Source organism: Microtus ochrogaster, linkage group LG5, assembly GCF_000317375.1.
Source record: "Microtus ochrogaster isolate Prairie Vole_2 linkage group LG5, MicOch1.0, whole genome shotgun sequence".
In the NCBI taxonomy this organism is placed as follows: Eukaryota; Metazoa; Chordata; class Mammalia; order Rodentia; family Cricetidae; genus Microtus; species Microtus ochrogaster.
Window position 1 is genome coordinate 22,157,174 of NC_022031.1, and position 20,135 is coordinate 22,177,308.

At 44.7% G+C, this 20,135-nt stretch overlaps 1 protein-coding gene across 1 annotated transcript in view; it reads left to right on the forward strand.

The window, feature by feature from the left end:
• Faxc (failed axon connections homolog) overlaps nucleotides 1-20,135 on the forward strand; it is a 62,223-nt gene that overhangs the window by 21,408 nt on the left and 20,680 nt on the right. Inside the window, exon 4 of the mRNA XM_005361919.3 lies at nucleotides 5,754-5,977. Within this exon, the coding sequence (XP_005361976.1) occupies nucleotides 5,754-5,977 (224 nt within the window). The remainder of the gene's footprint in view (nucleotides 1-5,753; nucleotides 5,978-20,135) is intronic.

Sequence of the window (20,135 nt, forward strand, 5' to 3'; positions counted from 1 at the left end):
GAGACAGGGTTTCTCTGAAGCTTTGGAGCCTGTCCTGGAACTAGCTCTTGTAGACCAGGCTGGTCTCGAACTCACAGAGATCCACCTGTTTCTGCCTCCTGAGTGCTGGGATTAAAGGCGTGCGCCACCACCGCCCGGCCTTGCCTGTTTTCTTGGTTTCCTTTAGAAACGTTTGAGCAAGTATCTTTAAATCTTTGACCCCATTCTTGTCGGCAAGATTAGACCCATTAGCTGTGCTGAGGAAAATGAGGATCTTAACTTTCTGAAATAGATTTTCCCATGATAAATTTCTCTAATTGCTTACGCTACTCTGCTTTCCCAATTGACCCTGCCTGCTGAGTCCTGTTAATAATTCAGGACTCCTGATGCACTGGGCTTCTTCCCAGTGAAGATAAAGGTGTAGACGCCAGTGCCAGCCACTTCATCTTCCTCATGGATCCTTCTCTCTCTTTTTCCTAAGTACATGTCCTCCCTCAGAAACATCACATAGCCAGCATTGGTTCAGTTAAAGTTGGTTTTCGTTCAATCAACAATTCATGCTTCAGCAAATGAAGTGAATGGCCACTATAGCGTACAGATACCATGCTCCTACCCCCAAGTGGCTCTCAGGCTGGCAGGAGCCTTTATGGAGAAAGCCGTCCTTAAGCCTCCAGAATTGTCACTGTTGGGGGAGGGAGAGCTTGAGCAGCGGAGGGAGGGCAGTAAGCAGAGGGAGGGCAGTAAGCACCCACTGGTGAGATGAAAGCAAGGCTCCCAGAGGAAGCGGCAGTGTGATAGCACCAAGGACAACTGGAGCAGCAGGTGAAGGAGCCGATGGTAAGGGCGGTTAGGATGTTTGGGTAGAGGCGGCAGTGTCTGTAAATACTTGGAGCCAAGAAACCGGGGTTTGATGAGTGTCTCAGTCCATCTAGACTCCTGTCACTGAAGAGCAGTCTGGGAAGTTCAGAAGTTTATATCTCAAGAGTCACCGACACCAGTTAGCCTGAGGCCAAGGTTTTGGCAGACTCAGTGTTTAGTGAGGGCCTGCTTTCTGGTCCACACATAACCATCTTCTTGTAAGATCACTTGACAGAAAGGATATAGAAACTCTATGGGATCCTTTTTATAAAGGCAGTGATCTCACTCTTGAGGACACTGTCCTCATGACTTTAGTACCCCAAAGGCCCTGCTTCCTAATACCACTAGACTTGTTTCAATATAAGATATTTGGGGACATGAACATTCAGTCTGTAGTAGGGAGGGGAGGTTCATGTTTTTCTGTACAGCTGATCTGAAGGGTTTATGGGAGCCATATTGACAGATGGAGTCTGGGAAGGGCCAGACCTTGGTGAGAGTTCAGGGGTTTCTGACATTGCAAAATTATGTAATCTACCAACGTGTTGGCCTGTGAGCGTACGTTAGGCACACCTGGGTGGGAGCCATGGAGAAAATCTCCTGGAATTCCTGACAAGTGACTCCTGGGATTCTTCGAGGGTGAGGTGAAGCAAGCAAAAAAATGAGCTCAATTTTGGAAGTAGTTTGCATTTCCTGAGGGTCTCCTGTGTGGGACTCCTGGGTCTCAGGACAGAGAGGTCTGGGTTAGGTATAGATTTAGGCATCCCTTTGAGTTGCTGGTATGAGTTAGATCACCTCATGACTGTAGATTAAGTAGGTAGGAGAACAGAAGAAGAGTAAATAGATAAGTCTTTGCACCATGGGAAAAATGGGAGGGAAAACAGCCATATGAGCCAAAGGTAAGTTCCCAGAGAGGCTAATCGTGCCCGATGCGGTAGGCCTGTGAAAGCTACGTTCAGAGAAGAGGTGCTGGAGGGCATACAGCAAGTTGCTGCCTGCTGGACTGGATGAGAGTTGTTTGGGTGGAGGGATGGGGTAGGATCTCTCACTATTTCTGGAATTCTGGCTGAGACGTGTGTCCTTCACTGTAATGCCATGGAAACACAAAATATGAAGTTCCCTGCTTGTCATAGCTGAGATAAGAGTATGCGATTCACACATTATTTCTTCTTTTGGTACTTTTGACACTTGGTTGGAGTTGATCCCTAACAAGCCTGTGGGGTCCTTCTTTGACCCTGGTCTGGAATGGGGCAGTAGAGAAGCAGAGAAATCAAATACAAAGCAGGTTCGGGGGAGATAGTCATTTACTGCAGTACCTGCAGGGCCTTGCAGGAGTGAAGACCTGAGTTTTATTTACATAACCCATGTTTTAAAAATGATGAGTTTGGGGACTGGAGAGATGGTTTAGTGGTTAAGAATACTTGCAGTTCTTCCAGTGGAATTGAGTTCTGTTCCTCGTGTCCACAGAAGGCAGCTAGCAGCCACCTGTAACTCCAACTACCGGCTCTCTTCTGGTTTCTTAGGGCGCATGCACACATAGAGTGTACTGCCCGCACTGCTCCCCCACAGAAAACCAGGTGTGGTGGTGTATGCTCATAATCTCAGTGCTGGAAAGGCTCTGGGCCTCACTGGCCAACTAGGTATACCTGGTAAGTTCTAGGTTGGTAGAGACCGTGCCTAAATAAAAAATTGTGGGGCAGAACCTGAGGAGCCTCCAGCCTCCACACTCATGCGCACATATGCGCTCACGTGCCCTCATAATATGTCCACTTGCATACATAGTGAACATGCACATGGGTAGGCATGCACGCATGCGTGCACACACGCATGCGTGCATGCAGAGCAGAAAGGGGAAGAGAGAAAGACCAGTTTGCAAGGTTACTTTTAGGGCAGAGTTCTAACTGAGCGCAGTGTTTCTTCTTCTGTACTATGTTTTCAAGCTGCAATTGCAGGGTAAGAACCTAACACCTTTGACTTCCTGTCATCCCTGCTGTGTGGCCCGACAGCTGCCTTTACTGCCACCTGCAATTCTGTACCCATTGTCATATCTTACTTCCTGCACATGCCCACATGCACGCTTCCTTCTCTGGAGAGAAAAGAGAAGTCATCACAGGGCAGGAAGCTTAACCTCTGTAGCCCTGTATCCTTTATGAGACCCTCATCTGCCTCCCCCACCCTTCTTGGAAAATGAGATTTCTCTCCTCTCCATACCCTCGTCCAGCCTCACTTTCTTATCTTTGAGCTATGGTCTTCCTGACATTGTCCTTATTCTAGAAATTTCCTTGGATAATCTCATTTCCCCTCACCGTTTTAAAACTTGCTAACATGTCCCTGCCTACCAGTTCTCTGTGGAAAGTCTCAACTCGTCTCCTGAGTTCTTTCTACTTTCTGGACGTCTTCAGTTGGTGGCTCTTTGGAACCCTCAAATGCAAGTGGGGAACCTATCTCTCCTTCCCCAAATTCATCCTGCCCTTTGTAATCCAGCCCCGATTAGTGAAATCCAGCCAAATGATTAGTCTGGGAGAAGAACCACCCACTTTCCCCGCATATCCATCTGTTACTGGACTCTTGTGCCTCAGTATCTCTGCCCTGGTCTAGTCAGCGCCTCATTTCTTGCCTGCGTCCCACAGCCTGTCTTCTAGCCAGCCTTCCCCCCAGCACTGCCACAGGTCTGATGATGTTTCTCGTCGGGCTGACGTTTCCCATGCTTAACCTTTCCTTTTGGAATTAAGCGATTAAGCCTGGCTCTGCGGTGATCTGCGCCATAGCACCCGTCTGCCACAGGCCTTGCAGATTTCTTCACATGCATCCTGGAGCCCACACTCCTGGACTTCTTGTGGGTCCAGCAGGTTAGTCTTCAGGCCGGCACCTCTTCGGCTCATGCCTGTCCATCCGGCAGCTCTGCCCAGGATCTAACTTGTGTGATTGGCTGGCACAAAACTTCCTTTCTTTTTACCTGAACCTTCCAGGGTAGAGTCATCTGTCCCTTATGTTTGTGCTCCAGGCGCCTCCTCTGTTCTGTTATTACCTCTCTGCATTCAGTTTAGAATTAATTTTTTCCCTAAGGCCGTTGGATTTCCAGACAATCAAAGACTGTGTAAACCTGTTGTGAATTTCGATGATTCGGTGCTTATTATTCTAATGGAATGTGAAATCCACCGCTAGATTATTGCAGGTATAAAACAAGAGATAAATATTCACATTTGCGTAGAATTCAGTGGAATAGATATTTTACATCAGAAGGCCTGTCGCTTGCACTGTCTATGAACAGTCAAATATTGCTGTGAAATACTTTTTCCTGTTTTCAGCAAAATTCAGTTCTTTACTTTGCAATGCTTTATTTTGAGAGATTTATGAAACACACACACACACAGAGCTTTCTACAAGAATTGTAGGTATTCCTTTTAGAAGATAATAGGTAACAGTTAAATATGGCTGTAGTATGGAGAGGGCATTAAAATGAAGACTTTTTAGTAAAAATTCAAGGATGATTAAAAAACTTTAGGTAAACCTATTTTTTTAAAAAACATTTATTTATTTATTATGTATACAGTGTTTTGTCTGTCTGTATGCTTGTTGGCCAGAAGAGGGCACCAGATCTCATTACAGATGACTGTGAGCCACCATGCGGTTGCTGGGAATTGAACTCAGGACCTCTGGAAGGGCAGTCAGAGGTCTTAACCTCTGAGCCATCTCTCCAGCCCAAACCTATTTCTTGTATATTTTCATTTTTAGTTGATTGGACCCCAATAGAACATAACTACATAAAAATGCTAAAAATTTCAGGGCATTTTTTTTTTTTTTTGGTGCTAGGGATGGATACCAGGGCCAACACATACCACTGAGATGCAGCCCAGCTCCCATTTTCTTCCTAATGTATACAATAACATTTCTTTGTAGCTACAACTTACTATCATCCTTTGTGTTTTTTCTAATAATATTTATTTTTACATTTATGATTTTTTTAAGAGGCCATTACTAAATATTAGCCCACATCAGGGGTAAGATAATGATCAATACATTTTTCAATTAAAAAATATTTCATGTGTATATTCTCACAGCTCTATTCTTCTCAGAGGGGACCCTTTACTTTATATCTGACAACATGGTTAGTTATAAAAAGGCACATTTGAGATTGTACAGGTTTCTAAAACCAAGTAAGGAAAAGTGCAGGCCTTGCAACCAATAGGATGCTTGACTGTCTGTGTGTGTCCTGTGGGAACAGGGGATGGGTGAGTTTGCCACAAGTGCCACCCAATGGGAAAAGCAACTCCACAGTTCCTTGGGTGAGCACTAAACATTTTTGGAAACAGCCTGAGGTAGAGAGTTGATTTTTCTGGAGAGCAAATAATTTACATGTTCACAGCATATAATTTATGACATATCAACAAAGACAGGTGTATCTTCCCATTAAACTTTATCCAAAAGGCAAAAAAGTGTCTTAAGAACTAACCGAACCCCTTTCATCATGAAATGTAAAATACATGCAGTATAGAGAATAGAAAGACACGACTTAGCACAGAGCCCTTGCCTGTGGAGCCCTCCTTAAGCTCCAGGAGGGAGCGATGCCCTCTTCCCCCTTGCTGCTGTCACTGCGGTGCTTCCCATAGTACTTGCCAGCTCAGTTGAGAAACGAAGGCTTCTGTGAACTGGCATAAGAGGAAGAGCAGAGGAGGCTGGGGGCAGGTGACTGGGGAGATTTGGTCAAACAGGACCGCGGGACACTGTCATTCTCTCAAGGCTTGTAAGTCTAGACATCGACCAGAGCTGCTGTGGTAATGCCTGCCCCCCCACAGGTTAAACGCTGCGACTGTTTGGTTCCTCCAGAAAGTGCTAACTTCTGAACAATGCTTTTGAAAGTGACTGCAGAGCTACACATCTCTGGTGCACAGTAGTAACTTGTTTCCACACAATTCCAGGACGTTAGCTTATTGCCAGTGGGTGGACAATCTCAATGAGACCCGGAAGATGCTGTCTCTTAGTGGTGGTGGTCCCTTCAGTAACCTGCTCAGGTGGGTCGTGTGCCACATAACAAAAGGAATTGTGAAACGGGAGATGCACGGCCACGGCATTGGCCGCTTCTCGGAGGAAGAGATTTACATGCTGATGGAGAAGGACATGCGGTCTTTAGCGGGGCTTTTGGGTAATGTACCACACCTTCTATATTTCTGTGCTTACTGTTGCATGACCAGTACAGTGCTGCTGCTTTACGAGCTTAACTTGGTTGGGGTTTTTGCTCCTACGCGTAGGTTGCATTTGCACCATTTAACCAAGTCCCCTCATTTCCTGGAGCCATCTCTGGTATTCAATATTAGCGTGGTTACTGAGGTTCCATGTGAGAATATGTTGAGGCTGCTTCAGCATCAGGACCTGGCTGCAGAGGATGCTGTCATTTCCCAGTGTACTGGGAGGATAGGGCGATTCTGAGCAGGGAAACCTCTTCTATTTATATACGGGTCAGTCTGGTTGTGAGCACATACACCAGTAAAGTTAGACAGACGAGGTGACGGTCGGGCTTCTGACCTATTTGTGTGTGTGTGTGTGTGTGTGTGTGTGTGATTGTGTTGACAGTTATCATCGTTTTAGACCTGTCATGTTGGTGTGAAGCCTTAGCTTTCTTCTTCCTAGTGTGTTTTATTCCAGATGTTGCATTTGTTGCACACCATGGGCTAAAGTGTGTTTGGGGAGCTCCTTAGAGAGGCACAGGGCCCTCAATTCCCATGGACCAGTGAGGATAGACATATTCCACTCACCAGCTGGCTACAGAGAGCCCTGGGCTGCTGTAGTTCTGCATTGGGTCAGCTTGTTTCTTTGCTCTGACCGTTCACAAAGAGACTGTTCAAATCAAGGGCCTAGATGTGAACCAATGTCCTCTAATATGGGGCAGTTACAGGTACCGAGTCCTCGACGGGACTCCTAGTTTTATTTTCAGAAGTTGGTTTTGTTTCCGAGGCCTCCCATAAAGGCAGATTTCCAGATCTGTCACCATCCTCATCTTAGAGTGTGTTAGATTCCTTGCCTCCATGAGGAAGTGGGGTATGGGACTTGTTTTGATAAAACCTACCTGGTGCTTTGGAAGTGGAGGCTCTGTGGGCATCATCTCTCTGGCATAATCATCTGTGTTGACCACTCTTTATTGTTCCACATGCCAGATATTTGCTGGACTCAGAATCCTCCTTTGAACTCCATTTGGTGCCTTGCTGTGGGAATTGAGACCATACCCTCAGATGACCAGCCCTGAGTTGGGTCCTTCTTCCCTAACAGTGGCAGTTGCTGTTTCTGACTCACTCCTCCTCCTCTCTAGTGAATGCTTCTGGAAGCCTCAGCAAATAAGGAGTTGAGTCCCAGAGTTATTGTGGCAATGATTATGGCAATAAAAGCCTTTTAACAATTGCACAGCATTAATTTCTCCATCAGAGCATTGGTAAATATCACTTCACTAGAGTGTTTCTCGTTGAGAGAAGTTTAGGGGGCAGGGTGAAGGCACTAATGTAAACAGACACTTTCTCCAAGCACTCAATGACTAGACCAATGCTTTGTTCCCAATCGGGATGACAGGACGCCAGTGCATCACTGGTGGGTAGCCTGGAGACCTTGTAAGCGTGGTATTTTGCCCTCAGTCAGCTCATTTGTTACAGTTTCAGACACCAGTGGTTGACTGTGAACTGAATGGGAAGTACCATTTAATATTTGTAAATTTGAAGTTGGTTGTTGTTCTGCGTACCATGATACATTATTTTTCGTTTCTTCTATCTTTTCCATTATTAAGTATTCTGAACCATTATATGCCTAGTATCACTTGGGCTGGGAAAACTTACCAGACAGACTCTATTTTGCTTACTGCTTGTCTTATACTTTGGTTCTGTTAGTTCTGAGTCTACAGATACTTCAAAAAACAAACAGAAAATAAGACAGTCTGAGAAGAAGATTTGTACAGCTATGTCTATTAGTAACAAAGAGCTCCCCAGCTGTGGACATTAGGTATGCAGTCAAAGTAAGAAAAGACCATGGAATCCAGGACAGAGTTAAATAAGACCACCCATTTGATAAATGAGGAAATCTGAAGCCTACAGAAATTGAATGACTTTCCAAAAGTCACACAATCAGGTAGATGCGAGTCGGGGTTCAAATCTGGAATGTCAAGCTTAAGACATTATTTTCGAACTGCTGAATCTTTGCATGGCTTGGGTTTGAGAACCTGACTGAGGTGATGAAGGAATAAAGCAAGGTCAGACACATACAGGAGAGCTCTAACTGGCTGGTGTGGACTCTCTGATGGAGATGCTGCAGCATCCCAAAGCTCAGTGTGTTTATTATATACAGTTGAATAAGGAGTCAGGGTTATGGCAAACAGTGAAGTCAGGGACACAGGTTTAGGTAATCATGGTGGGTGCAACTCAGTGGCGAAGCAGCCTCAGGCTGTAAATCTGGGCTGAGGAGACAAAGCTACGGTAAACATTTTCTACACATGCTATCAACATCCACACATGAACTGGGAGGGAAGGCCTTGCCATTGTCATGGGCCTGAGGCCCTGGGGTCCTTGACATGGCCCCCATGACAACACATGTTCCCTTAGGACTCCACTGACTCCCTACTACCCAACTACACCCCCAAATTTCCTCATTAATTATGCTTTAAGGTGAGTTTTTATTATCTCAGGATGGCAGATATAGAACATTTCTGGAGGTAGTCAGAGCCTGGACTATGGAATTAAGAAATGGTCTCTAAAGTAATGTTTGAGAATGTTTTATTTGCCCGCTCCTAGAAGTAGACTATGGGATGATTTCCCGTTGTCTGGGAATGTAGCTCTGTTGCAGAGTGCTTGTCCAGTGGAAGACCCTGGGCTGCACCGCCAGGACTGCAAACAAAACAAAACAATCATGGATATGTCTGTAAATTGAGGTTGTACCCTTTCTCAAGAGGCATGCTTTTAAGAGCCTGCTCCGGTCGGTAGGAGCCAGATGAAAAATGGGACTTACAAATGGAGGTGATGAAAAGCTGACTTCCAGAAAGCAGCAGCTGCTTAATAAAAGATTGTGCATTTTCTAGTGTGAAGTATTTGAGTACGAAAATAGCTCAGGGTCTCTTTGGTTTTCAGTCCTTGTTGACATCAGGTTGGCACATTTGTAAGGACTACATGCGTTGGCTATTTTAATAACTATCTGTGATCTTGATGATTTAACGAAGGGTAAATGATGCAAAGGAGGGAGTTCTGCCAGAGGCGGCCTTCCTTCCTAAGCTGCCCCCTTTCCAAGCATGTGTCATTACAAGGTGGTGCAGTTTTACAAAATGGTTATGTGGTGGTGCTGGCTAAAAGAAGTCATTTCATTCTGTTTTTCAAGTAAACATATTTGGCTCATCACTTAGTTCTGGGTTAAATTATATATAGAAAATTAAACTATTCTCCAAGAATTGCAGAGAAAAGCTGTAATTAGAAACAGAAAATCTCTAGCCCTCTTGGGTAACCATCTTACCTTTTGTTTCTCAGACCTTCTGAGTCACAAAACAAGATTGTATTATGTTGCTTTTGAAAAAAACAGATTTCGTAGTATTGATTACAGCTAAGTGTTACAAAATATGGAGGTAGTGACCGTGTGTGTGTGTGTGTGTGTATGTGTGTGTGTGTGTATGTGTGTGGTGTATGCATGACAGAGGTAAAGGGGTGGGTTGAAATGGGCTTTGGTTTCTTCTCTAGAATTTCTACTGACTTCTAAGGCTCATGATGGAGTAATAATAATAGGCTCCTGGCTGTGGGAATTGAATTTGGAGACCATCCATCTGAGCACTGTGTATCTCTGATCATGATGAAGCAGTGTAGACTATTCAATTATATCTTTGCTTTGGGACATCTCTAGGTCCTGTGTGGTGAAACTACCATGATCTCATTTGTCTGTAGCTGTGTATTTGTTTATTTGTGTATTTGTTTGTGTGTGTGTGTGTGTGTGTGTGTGTGTGTGTGTGTGTGTGATAGGGAGAATAATGAAATCCAGTTTTAGGTATGGGGACCAACACTGCATAGGCAGTGGCTAATAGGGACTGTTAGCAGACAGCCAATAATAAGCTTAGGATTTCTGGATCTAAGAATTAATTCTGAGTAGAGTATTAAATTCACAAATCCCCACCCCTTTATTTTTTCTAGTTAGGGTCTTAGGAAGCATAGTCTGCTCTCAAACTCACTACGTAGCAGAGTCTGGCCTTGAACTCCCGATCCTCTTGCCTCACTGTCCTGAGTATTGGGATTACTGGCATGAGTCATCATGAATATCTTAAATTATGGATACTTTTTAAAGGATGGGGACAAAAAGAGTAACAGGCTCTAATGCCGCTACAAGACCCATTTCCACGAGCTAGAAACATAGAAGGAGGATGTATTTGTAAAAATGAGAATTCAGAGCAGTGTCTTTTATCAAAGAGGCATGCATTGACTACCATGCTGAGATCTTTGTGAAGGGATGAACAAGTTTGGCACAGCTCTGAGTTAGCAGGACTGCCATGAGAAATAAATACTGTTGGGAATCATTTGTAAAACCACACATGTGTGAGGGATACCTCCGGGAAGAACAGGACACAAAGAGGGCAGTTTCCAGGGTAGTGGTTGCGGGCAGGATACGGTCATTCCTGGAGTGGGTCATTCCATTGGGGTGGGGTGACATTTAAGCTGAGTGCTGAAACAGAAGCCAGAGCTGGGCAAACATGTGTGTGCGGAAGGAGGCAGGTCTATGATGGTGGGTTGAATAGCGTGGGATAAGAAGGAACACCTCGTAGAAAGATCTAGAAATCAAACACAGCTGGGAGTGTTCAAAGACTGAACAGGTGGCCAGAGAACTTAGAAATTTACAAGAGCAAAGGGTTGTTGGTAGGCTTAAGTAGGCAGGGACTGAGAGCATACAGGTGTTACGTCACAGAAATATTTTCGCGCTTCTTGTCTGAGAGCAAAGGAGACCAAGAAAGACTTAAAGTAGAGAGGTAGGGACTGATGGGCTGGCTCGGCAGATAAAGCTGTTCCCAAACCTGAAGAGCTGAGTATGATTGACCCACAGTGCCCTCGTGATGGGAGGAGTAAACCAACTCTTAAAACAGTCTCTGACTATGTGTGTTGACAGGTGTGCTCACACATATTCACACGCAGAGAGAAAATTTAAAAAATACCATAAAAATAAAGTGGGAACGTTGCATACCCTCTGTATGTTAGGGTGGCGGCAGAGTGTGTGCCTGTCTCTCTGTCTCTCTCTCTCTCTGTCTCTCTGTCTCTGTCTCTCGCTCTGTCTCTCTGTCTCTCTGTCTCTCTGTCTCTCTGTCTCTGTCTCTCTGTCTCTCTGTCTCTGTCTCTGTCTCTCTCTCTCTCTCTGTCTCTCTCTCTCTCTGTCTCTCTGTCTCTGTCTCTCGCTCTGTCTCTCTGTCTCTCTGTCTCTCTGTCTCTCTGTCTCTCTGTCTCTCTCTCTCAGAGAATTGTTATTGTTATTGTCCAGGGAAAGGTAAGAGGGAGTTGGGACTACAAAGAAGGTGGTAGAGCTGGGCAGACAGTCATGGATTATGGCTGAGTTTAGAGACAGAACTGGGAAAGTTAGTCATTTGTGGAGGGAAGTGGGGGTGATATAGTGCGATACGGAGCAACTAAGTTATGGACATGAACTTAAAGGGAAAAGTAGCTGTTCACAGAGCCAGTGTTCAAGGAGGGGGATATAGGCAGATTTTTCCGTCCTGTCAGCCAGCTCCCAAACAACCACGGGGACTTCTTATTAATTATGAAAGATAATCAGCCAATAGCTTAGGCTTATTTCTAACTAGCTCTTATAACTTAAATTAACCCATTTCTGTTCATTTAAATTTGTGCCTTGTGGCTTTGTTACCTTTCCTCTGCCCACGTTGCTTTCCTGATTTCTCTGTGTCTGCCTTCTTGCAAGTGTCCCCTCTACTCCGAATACCCTACCCAGCTATTGGCCATTCAGCTTTTTGTTAAACCAATCAGAGTGATATATCTTCACAGCGTACGAAAAGATGATTCCGCAGCAGAGGGCCTCGTGATTTTAGGTGTGGATATGCTGCATCTTAGACACTTGAGTGGAGATGAAGTCTGTGCTAAGAGGAACTTGTTAGTGGATAAAAGGCAAAGAGTTTCTCGAGCTGTATTAGAGCGGTTGTGTAACTACTAGAATAAAGGCGATGCTGATTTCATGTGATACAAATGGGCAGGTTGGTAGACACCGTGGTGAGTGCTGCTTGGTCACACATGCCTACAGAAAGGATCATTTCTTCACGTGTTGAGCTGCGGTGTGTACATCCGTGTGAGGAGGCGGGAATGCCGTGTGGTCTGGCGTGTGTAAGATAGCATTAGGAAGTAAAGGTTGTTTCTCAGTGGGCTGCAGTGACAGCATCTTTCAACTTGACTTGAACTCTGAAAGGGGTGGGAAGGGTACCAGAAAGCTGCTTTATGTCTTTAAATAACGAACAGGCCAACATTGCAGTTACCTATTTTGTATATTGTTTTTGTATCAGTTAGTCACAGCTGTTGATTAAGTGCAGCGCTAAGTCTATGGGAAACAGAACAGCAAGCCAGGTCTTCACGCTCCAGATACTTAGGCTCCAGCTGCAAGGCCTAAACTGCCCAGATTGTCACAATGGCTGCAAATGTCTCTTGGGTCTCAGAAGCCTCTTGTCATTTAGAAACAGGACAGGTCAGAAGATGGAGATAGGAAACAGTTCCTGTTTACTAGGGGAGGGACAAGTAGATTCCGGTAATGAAATATGATGCTCAGGTGAGTTACTAAAGAGACATCTGGCTTTACAAAGGCGCCCCTGATTCATTCTGCATGAGCTACACAGAAAGTAACCATATCTGCTTAGCTTGGCCACTAGGGGGTTTCTAGATTTCATCAGACTACTGGGTGCTGTGGTGTTTTCTGGTGGGCAAGAACTTCCTCCACCGTAGAAAACGTTTGCTTTAAATGGAGGCAATTTCACGGCAGGTTGAGCAACTGCATCTTCATGATGTTAGTTACCTGGTAGAATGGCACCGTCCAGAGACAGCTCTCTGGGGACCATGCCTGTCATGTCCAGCACTTTTCTCAATGACTTGTTCACCACTTCGAAGCAATTGGCTTTCTAATGATTTTGGATGGAAAAGTTAAGAGTCAAAGTTTCAACCATAACAAGATGAAACTTAGCAGGGAAAAATGTTCAATTTTGTAGTTAGATCCAGAAATTTCATTGCATGTATTGAGAGTGAGAAGACCCATATAGAAGAATCCTGGGAGACCCTGGTTGATTCCAACCTCAGTATGTCCCCAGTATCAAAGGAACACTAGCCACTTAGTGGGAGTGGGCTAAGAGATGAGCTGGCTCAGTGAGCAAAACGCCTGCTTGGGAGCACCATGTCAGCTGAGGAAGGACCTTGCTGTAGGTGGTGAGATGTCTCGACATGGTCCTCCTAGCTCTCACAGCTCCATGGTTTCATTTCATTCTCTAAGAGAAGAGGAGAGTTGTTTCCCATGGAAGCCAGAGGACAACTCTGGGAGCTGGTTCTCACCTTCCACCTGGCTGAAGCATGTCGCCCTTGTTTCTGCCACTCCTTTGCAGCCTCCAGCTGATTCCCCAGGGGGCACTGTAGGTTGTCAGGTTCCTGGGACAAGCATTTTTGCTTGCAGGGCCATCTCCCTGACCCCTGAAATCTTCTTCTTTTAGTTTTCCTCCTCATAGGATTTTGATTTGGACAACTGAAAAATTTCAACTTTTTAATAAAAGTTTGAACAACATGTACTAATTATGCAAACTCAGGAGGTATGATGGGATTTTTTTTGAATCTTACTAAGTTGCCTCAGACGTTCTTGAGCTCATGTTGCCCCTGCCCTGGCTTCTCAGTAGCTGAGATTATAGCAAGCACCCCTGTACTCAGTGAACATTGATCCATGTGTCTGTATTTTACGAAGTGTATTTTATACTTGTTTTTCCCATTCTATTTTAAAAAATACTTCATTTTTGTTTTATGCATATGGGTGTATCCCTGAACGAGCTTATATGCACCATGTGTATGCAGGTGCCTGCAGAGGCCAGAAGAGGGTGTCTGCATAATGTGGGAACCAAACCCTGGTTTTTGCAAGAGCAGAAAGCACACATAACTGCTCAACTGTCTCTTCAGCCCCCTATTCTGCACATCAAACAGCCGGCACCTCATAGAAAGAAATGCCTGAGCTACCTTCACATTTAGGCCTTGGTTGGCCACCGCTTAGAACACATTGTTCCCAGCGAACACAGTGGAGAAAGCCTCACAGCTGGGCAGTGAGAAAGGCTGGAAGCAATAGTTTGTATCCATAGCAGCTTCCACACACCCGGTGCATGCACTCAGGCCAGCGGAGAAGATGTAGAAATAACTGTGCCTGTCAGTCTAGCCAAAGAGAGAAGATCCACATAGAAAAGAAGAAAATAATAGATACTAAAAGGAATGTTCTGGAACCTCAAAGCCATGCTTCATTAAACAGGTTTTGGGTGCTCTCCACGCAATGGGGGTCTGTTTAGAACAGTGGCCCGAAGCCTGATGTTCTTTCACATCACCTGGGAGATGTGTGTAGCCCGGCAGACAGGCAGCTGCACAGCCATGGCCTCTGGGTCAGTCAGCATTTGCTGGTGGTATTTGTGAAGAGATAAGTTATATAGCTTCCATTATTTGGTAGTTTCCTGGAGCCTTCATCCAAGACATCAGCTCTGCAGCTCACAGGCCTCCTGAGGAGGTGTTGGTGATCGCCAGCTGTGTATAACAACCACTAAACCCCACAGATACTCTCCTCAATGCCGGAACTGTGCCCCACGCCATTCGGGCGTCCTAATTGTTCACATGACTTGCTCCATGAGCAAGCCAAGAAGGAGGATACCCAGCTTTATCTTACTTATGATGCTCTCTGGCCCTTCCTTCCCATCTCTTCTTTACAGGTAATAACAAACGGATAGATTCAGATTTTACCCCTCCCCCCCTACTTGTTTCTCACTGCACACTTCCACACATGTAGATTCCAAAGTGTTCTCTCTCCTGAATCTCAGGTGTTTTCTAGCTCTTCACTTAGATGTCTAGAGCCTCCTCTAATGGAGTAGATCTTCAGTCGGGACATATCACCTTCCCACCAGACTAGCACCCCCTGTAACCTCCCTTGGTGAACAGGAGCCTTATCCAATCATTCGCCCAAGATGACCAGAAATTGCCTTATCTCCATTTTCTGCCTCTGCTTCATGCCTTTTACTGTCTCTTTACTCCCGCCTTCTCTTTAACCTCAACCCAGTTCTTTCTTGCTGTATCCCAACAGCATCGGTCACCTCCATGTTTCAAGACCACACCCAGCTTAACCTTCAAGTATATGTCTTAGCTGTTTTGCAACAGTCAATTAATCTTCCTTTAAGCATTTGCATCTCTGGGTCCTTCTTCATATTTCTGTATCAGTGTCACCTCCCCAGAGCGGGGATCCCTGACCATCTGTCTAACGCAGTTGACAGTCGTCCTCCTATTCCCTTACCTTCCGTCTCCGAATGCCATGTGTCACTAGCTACTGTTTTTTTATTTGGTGGTTATTTATAGACATTCCCTGTGATGGAAACTCCACAAGAGTTTGTTTATTCTATTCATGTCTGTATCTCAAGCCCCCAGAGCTGTGCCTCATAGAATCAAGATAGCATTGACAAGAGCTGCCATTCATGCAACACTCACAATGCACATAGACGAGCAGAAATACAGGGTATAGCACGCACTTTCGTAGTTCAGTGCAACTAGGAAGTTCCTTCAGAGGAACACAGTTCCAAATAATTTGTATATTATGCATATTATGTTATTATGAACGTATTATATATGCTGCAATGTGTACAAAAACACTGGCTATAAGTTAGATATGTGTCCTAGTACTGATGTAATGACAATGTCTTATGTAGGTTTGGTGAGATTGGAGATTGGAGGAGTAGAGATTGTCTTCATGAATCCTCACCAGACTGTAGGTATTATTCTGATTATTGTTACCAGTGGTATACTTGTATGTCTGGTGTGTAGAAGGAAGACCCTGGCTGTAGAGATGCTCAGTTGCTGGTTGCTCACTGGGAAGACTGATAGATTTCACTGTCAGAGTGCTCACCAAATTCTCTAGTCGCCTACCTGCTTTCTGCTCTCAAGCTGTGGTAGAAGCGCCAGGTGGCTTGCCTCCATTTGCTCGAGCTTCACGGCTGCTGGCCCAAGCTTTAGTTTTATCTTTTATTCTAGTTTCAAAAATATAAACCAGAACCAAAGTCCTTCAGTGTTCTTTGCTAAAATTTAAGCTCTTTTTATGACGCTAACCCTACTCTCGCTATATATATATATTATATATATCACTATAATATATATGTGTATATTATAACATCTTTCCCACTTGTCCCCATATGCGTCTGCTGCACGGTAGAACCCGTGCTTGCTGAAGTTCACTGCTCTCTCCCCTTCCTTGCTTGTCATTTATTTCTCCTTAGACATTTTCTTTCTTTCTTTCCAACCTCATGAAACTACTTAGATTGTTTTTTTCCCTCCTCTGAGCAGGGGAATAAGGACGTTTCCCTCCTGGCATAGGCTCCTCTAGAAGGCACCAATGATCCTGGGATGCAACCTCTGTGAATCCTCCCTGGGTGATCATAGGCCAGACTTACTTTGCTTCTAAAAACTGAATTGTGAATTATTATTAGGTGACATCCTAAGCTTTAATTACATAAGATGGTAGTCTGTCCTAGGCCCCCTGTCAGCACTTGCTCTAATAAGCCAGCTTTGCTGTACAAAGGAACGTGCACCAAAGAAGAGTTGTCCTTTCCCAAGAGCCAGTGAAGAACCGAGATGTACTAGCAGCTACATGACCAATATTTTTTTAGTAGATCTTCCCCAAGTTAGCTCTGACATATCAGCCAGCTTTCTGATGCTATAATAAATAACAAAGGCAATCAACTTGCAAAGAGAAAAGGTTTATTTTGGCTGACAGAGGCTATTCAAGGTCAGGGAGACTCATTGCTTTTACCCCTTTGATAGTGGTGTTGGATGGTAATGATATGTTAACATGTCACAAGAAAACTGCTCATTTCATCGTGGGAGGAAAAAGGAGGGTCAGGGAAAGAGAGAGAGGGAGGGAGTGAGGGAGAAAGAGAGAGAATGCATGCCGATGTTTCTTTCATGGCATGCCTCTCCTGACTTAAAGATCTCCCACTAAAGTCCTGCCTCTTAAGAGTTTTGCTGTCTACCAAGAGAACCCCTCTAGGGATGGGCCTTTTAATACGTGGACCTTTGGAGAACATGTAAGATTAAAACTCTCACAGCTGGCTAGCATCTTATTTGTAGATTCTGAGAGACCCTGATCCAGTGGTACCTAGATAAGGTTTTCTAGGTTCTGGACCCATAGATTCTAGCTTATTGAGTAAGGACACTTGTCACCAAGCCTGAAAAAATTGCATTCTGTTACCAAGATCAACATAGTGGAAGGAGAGAACCAACTTCTCAGCTGGTCCATTGGTATCTACAAATACTCCATGACACAAATTCTCTCTCTCTCTCTCTCTCTCTCTCTCTCTCTCTCTTGCACACACACACATAATAAATATAATTAAAAATATGTCTGGGCATGGTAGCACACACCTTTAATCACAGCACACAGAGCTAGTTCCAGGACAGGCTCCAAAGCCACAGAGAAACCTTGTCTCGAAAAAAAAAAATCACAGCACTCAGGAGGCAGAGGCAGGTAGATATTTGCAGCTTTCCCATTTCTTTCTTTCTCTTTCTCAAATTTAATAATTTATTTATTTTACATCCTGACTGCAGCCTCCCATCCCTCCTCTCCTCCCACTTACTCCCTTCTCTCTGCCCCCTCCAACCCACCCCTCCTCAGTATTTGCTTAAAAAGGAGCAGAACTCCCATGGACATCAGCAAAACTTGGCATATCAAGCTGTGCTTAAGGCCAAGCACTTCCCCCTGTATTCAGGCTGGGCAAGGCAACCCAGCATGAAGAATAGATTCCCTAGAGCCAGCCATAGCACTCGGGACAGCCTCTGCTCCCATAGCCAGGAGTCCCTCAAATAGACCAAGCTACACAACTGTCACATATATGCAGAAGACCTAGGTTTGTCCCACGCAGGTTCCCTGGTTCTTGGTTCAGACTCCATGAGTTCCCATGGATTGGGGATTGGTGGGTACGGAAACTTGAGGGATTGATCTGGGGTTGGGCAGAGGGGGAGAGTGTTGAGAGAGAGATATGACTGGAAAGGGGGCTTTATGGAATCAGCCTGCTGTAAGGGATATTTGTAGGTTTTAAGCCAGGATACATAGAGAGACTCCTGTCTCTAAAAACAGTAACAACAGCAAAAGTTTATTGTTGTAATCTGCTAATTTTTTTGAGGGGGTGATTTGTTATCAGCTTGCAGTAATGCTCCAGTATAGCCCCGTTAATTATAGTAAGCTCCTTTATTTAGCTGCTAAGCTGGTAGAGGAAAGCCAGTTTGTCATCGGTCCTAAGAATGCTTACTCAATCCGTTGATAGCAGGCACCAGATCTCAGTTATTTTCAAATTGTTTAGATAAAAGACTTGATATCTTTTAGAGGTAACATCTTACTGTTCAGTATCTGAGATATTCTCGTTATTGCCACGATTCTGAGCCCAGCAGGGGTATTCTTATCTCGACTGTGAAGAAAAGGACTAATGCCAAGGTTCCAGAGCATGGCATGTGGAGGGTTCTGTCTGTGCATTCCATGGTCTTTGGGAAGGGAGTGTGCACTGGCAGAAGAGCTGTGGCCACTCTTAACTTTCTAGTGGTCCGGACATAAGCAAGAAGAGCATAGGGCAGGCAATAATAAAGTCTCCCACAGAGTGGGGGTTAGAGATTCAGTATTGTACTTGCCAAGAAGCCTCATACAGAATTTTGGCATGATGTCCAGAGAACTAAGAAAGCATAGGACTCCTGTGTTTAAAGATAGGAACCTGGGGAGATAGTTCAACTGCTTAAGTGCTTCCCCAGCAAGCATGAGGATTTGAGGTGACCCCCCAGAAGCCATGTAAAAATCTGGGTGCAGAGGCACATGTTAATATTTTAGCACTAGGGAACTAAAGATGGGGGATCCCTCGAGTTCAGTTATCAGCTGTAGTAATAGGAGCGGCGGGCTACATTCCTGGCACCCGGCCACCCGCACGGCTAGCTTTATACCTGAAATAATTACACGGAAACTGTATTCTTTTAAACACTGCCTGGCCCATTAGTTCCAGCCTCTTATTGGCTAGCTCTTACATATTGATCTAACCCATTTCTAATATTCTGTGTAGCACCACGAGCTGGCTTACCAGGGAAGATCTTAACCTGCATCTGTCTGGAGTGGGAGAATCATGGCGACTGACTTGACTCAGCTTCTTTCTCCCAGCATTCTGTTCTGTCTACTCCGCCTACCTAATTTTCTGTCCTATCAGAGGCCAAGCAGTTTCTTTATTACTTAACCAATGAAACAACAGATAGAAAGATGATCCTCCTCCATCAATCAGCCAAACTATTCTAATCAGTGAGCCCCGATTCCCTATGAGGGACCCTGTCTCAGAAACCCCAAAGTGGAGAATGTTTCCTAAGGAGCAGTGCCTGAGATTGGCCTTTGGTCTCAATGCATGTGCACAGATGTACATGTATATGTGCCTGTACCTGCACATGTGATTCCCAGCCCCCCACCAACCCCATGCACAAAGCACGTGGACTTCCTCCTTGAGGACGTATGCTCAGGGGTTAGATTGTGTATAGTTTACCACTCTAGTCAGGTCCAGTGTGCTGATTGTTAAAGACATTCACCAGTTTGCTGCTTGCACAGATGTGGGAAGTTATTGAAGATCTCTGGTTCTGTTTAAGGTGACACATGGGGTTCATAATTGAAGAAACATCCAGGAGTCTGCTTGTGCAGCTGAGCTCTTCTGGCCCTGATGATCAAATACAAAACCATTCACCAGGGTCTGCTACTATTGTGTTTTCTTAATAGAAAGGCATGCTCCTTGTAGAAGGTTTGAAAACAAAATTTCATCATGACATTGAGTTCTCTGTAATAGGTTATCGCATTAAGCCAAATTTGGAGGTTGCCAAATAGTCGTGTAAGGAGAATAAGTATGAATAAAGAGATAGAAAAGCAGGTTTATTTGGTGCTCGAAATAAGGCAGCCAAGGCAGAAATGAGGGAGCCTGTCTTGATGAGTTCAGTTGCATGTTTTATATTCTTTAGCTCAAAAGTGTTTTTGGGAATTCAAACTTGGGAGAAACATTTGACTCATATGGCGTAATTTTCTCTTACATTTATTTGTGT